At 28.9% G+C, this 3239-nt stretch overlaps 1 protein-coding gene across 1 annotated transcript; it reads left to right on the top strand.

Moving 5' to 3' along the window:
* The first annotated feature begins 1860 nt into the window (after positions 1-1860).
* On the top strand, positions 1861-3018 carry LOC119671340 (sepiapterin reductase). Its single transcript, XM_038081925.1, has one exon. The coding sequence runs from the start codon at positions 2041-2043 to the stop codon at positions 2851-2853; it is 813 nt and encodes a 270-aa protein (XP_037937853.1). The 5' UTR covers positions 1861-2040; the 3' UTR covers positions 2854-3018.
* The last annotated feature ends 221 nt before the right edge of the window (positions 3019-3239 follow it).

Below are 3239 nucleotides of genomic sequence, written 5' to 3'. Positions count from 1 at the left end.
CCACTTAATAAATCTTAAGTTCTAAAGCTTCAACACTATGATAAACAAATTTAAAAGATTGAGACCTCCTGCAATCTATTCTCAGTTTAATTATTAAAACTTATTCATTTTATTCGTAGACATTTCTACTGATAATATTGTAGGAGTGTTGTTATGATTTTGAATCACATAGCAACCGAGTGTAAGAAAACAGATTATTCTTTTAAATATTGATAAATGCAGATGGTAAATAAATATAAAAGCGTGTATTGATCATCTGTTTGCATTATTTAATATGCTTCACAATATATATGTTAATCTTAGAATTATTTTTATTTGTTATTATATATTTAATAAATACAATACTTTATGATTGAACCATAACTATAACATACATTATTAAATATGTACATATATTCTTGATTACCTATACGAGAAGAATTGATTCAGCATTATCCGTCTGCTTGTTTGTCGGTAATTAGTAGCTTAGTAATTACTTTAATCCATCTACCTTTATATTACAACTACAAGTGTATCCAGAAATATTAAGTTTAGAAATGTATGACATTGTTTGATCATGTTATATGATTTTAATATGATTATATGATTTAATTCTACATATGATTAGTCATCTTAATCTAAGTAAACGTAAGCTGCACATAAATCTATTAGTCTCTAGCAACACCAAATCGTATTTATAGATTTGTGATAGGCATCTTATAGAACATCCACGCTTTTTGCGAAACAAAGAAATGATTGGAGCTTCATTCTTCAACTTCTTGAATTATGGAGTCTCAAGCGCTTTAAACATTTTTATGTTACATACACTTAAGTGTGGGCTCAAATCTTTATATATTTTGTACATGCTTCACAGCTCTTCAGTACTATTCCTATCTTGTGTCGCTAACAGACTTTTAAGAAACCTATTGTACTGTTGTTACCATAATTATTTACTTTCTATCTTCAGAAATCAAACATTTTCACCTTATATTTAAGAAGTTGATACAAACTTTTCTCCAAAGATTAATTAAAAAATATTTAAGAAAATATTTTTTGATCCAACAACAGAACCTCTAATAAAAACCAGACGACTTGATTCCCCACCAACCCATGACGACTCTAGTATAAATTGAGTATTATTCTTATCGTTTGATGGACACTTGACTTTTTCGTTATGTAGATTTTTAAGAGGTTTTAATATATAAAATATAGTACGATATAATATAAAACAGTTTTTTTAAATGTTCCTAATATCATTCATATCTGCCCTTGGTGACCACCGAAACATATGGCAAAACAATTCGGATGGTTTTTTATAAAAGGTTGACTATTCATATATAGATGTAATTTTTTCTTTTCTGAGAAAAAACAAAAAAAAACATATAATCCGATATATTTTCCAATTAAAAAAAAATTATTTTTTAAAACAATTTTTTTTGTAACATTTAAGAGATATTATGATCTTCAAATAACCCTTGGCTACAAAAATAAATCTTTTTACGAGTGTATTAGTGTGAAATTAAGATTGATCTACCTTAAGTAGATCATGGATTAAGATTGCTTTGATATATTTTAAAAAATTGAAATATCTCACGATATGCTATGAGGTCGATCACGATGTTTTCACTGGTAAAATCCAATTAGTCATTCGTCGCATCGAAAATATCACAGCTCAATACAAACGTACATACATGTATATACATGCATATATATAAAACTACTAAAGCCTTGTGTAAACTTTTAAAAAATGTTAAAAATTTCGTTGAATTGTTTTCAGTTTCGTATTAAATATATTATTTATTGATAACAACCAGCTTCTACCAGGACAGAGCTTATCAATTTTCACGTTGAGTACACAGATAAGAGATGCTTTGGCATGTTTTCACTTTAATGTGCTGTAGACATGATAGATGTCGCACGCCTCACATAGGAAGTTGATTTGCAGAGAAAAACAATTGCATTTCTTAGTACAGTTGAAAATACGAAAGTGAATATACACGCCACTAATTGTTTTATTAAATCTTATTTGTAAAAAAGAAAGGAAGAGGAAATTTAATAGTTATGGCATCAAAAAGATTTGATTTATATAAACGCTGCTTTTTTATATTAAGCGGCATATCGAATCCCTTGGGAAAAACTTTAACCATAGAAATGTGTCGTCGATTCAAGGCAGGCTCCGTAGCTGTGTTAATAGATGATTCTGAAGAGAATCTGCAGGAATTGAAAAAAGAGTTGGAGTTTCTTGAAAACGATGTGGAAATTGTTTGCTGTGACATTGGCGACTGGCAAAAAGTTTCTGGAGCAACTTTCAGAGAAATACTTGCTGCCTCAGTTAACAATTACATAGTAGATGACTTTGAATTGGCATTTATTCTACATAATGAAGGACTTAATGCCACAAGTAAATTAATAGAACCACAAATTGCTAAGGATTGGAAATTATATGTTCAAGAGAATCTTTACGCACCTGTAGCTTTAAACCAGGAATTTCTAAGATTTATGCATTTCGATGGCGTGAAAAAATTGTGTGTCAATATAACTTCAAGCCTACAAGTGAAACCAATTGTATACAGTTCATTGATGGGGTCATGCAAAAAGGCTCGTGATATGTATTTTCGTGCTATGGCTGCTGAAGAAGGTCGTAATGGTGTTACTGTCTTAAACTATATGCCTGGTATACTTGCTACTCATGAACCTGAATTGGATGTAAATGGTAACTTGGTGGAAGTAAACGAATTGAATATGGATGAAACATTACTAAATATACCACGTGTTAGACCTATACAGACAACTTTGAAACTTATTAATATTTTAGAAGATATGTCCTTTATATCTGGGCATGATCTCGATTATTACGACACCTATGTTTTATGAGTAGTACTTGAAAAATATTATCAGATATATATACGTTTTATATTTGATGATATTTTTCATTTGTATAAATTGATGGCGAATCATAGCAATGATAATATTGAAAATGTAAATGATATTTTAAATAAAATTTTGATGATGTTTGGGGGTGAAATGAATGGCAACGGACCGGAAAATAATGAAAATTTGTTGTTTTATTTATTTTTGTGAATATATTTTTTGTGATATTTGGATATTTCAGATTTTTGAACAAATTGTTAAGTTTTTGATAAGTAGAAAAAGTAGAAATTGTAGAATTCACATTAGAAATTATAGAAAATTTCAAAAAAAATATCGCGAACAACACAAATACGTAATATTATTACTACAAGTTCTATTGAAGTACAACT

Source organism: Teleopsis dalmanni, chromosome 1 (genome assembly GCF_002237135.1).
Source record: "Teleopsis dalmanni isolate 2A chromosome 1, ASM223713v2, whole genome shotgun sequence".
Lineage (NCBI taxonomy): Eukaryota > Metazoa > Arthropoda > Insecta > Diptera > Diopsidae > Teleopsis > Teleopsis dalmanni.
This window is presented reverse-complemented; position numbering and strand designations above follow the sequence as displayed.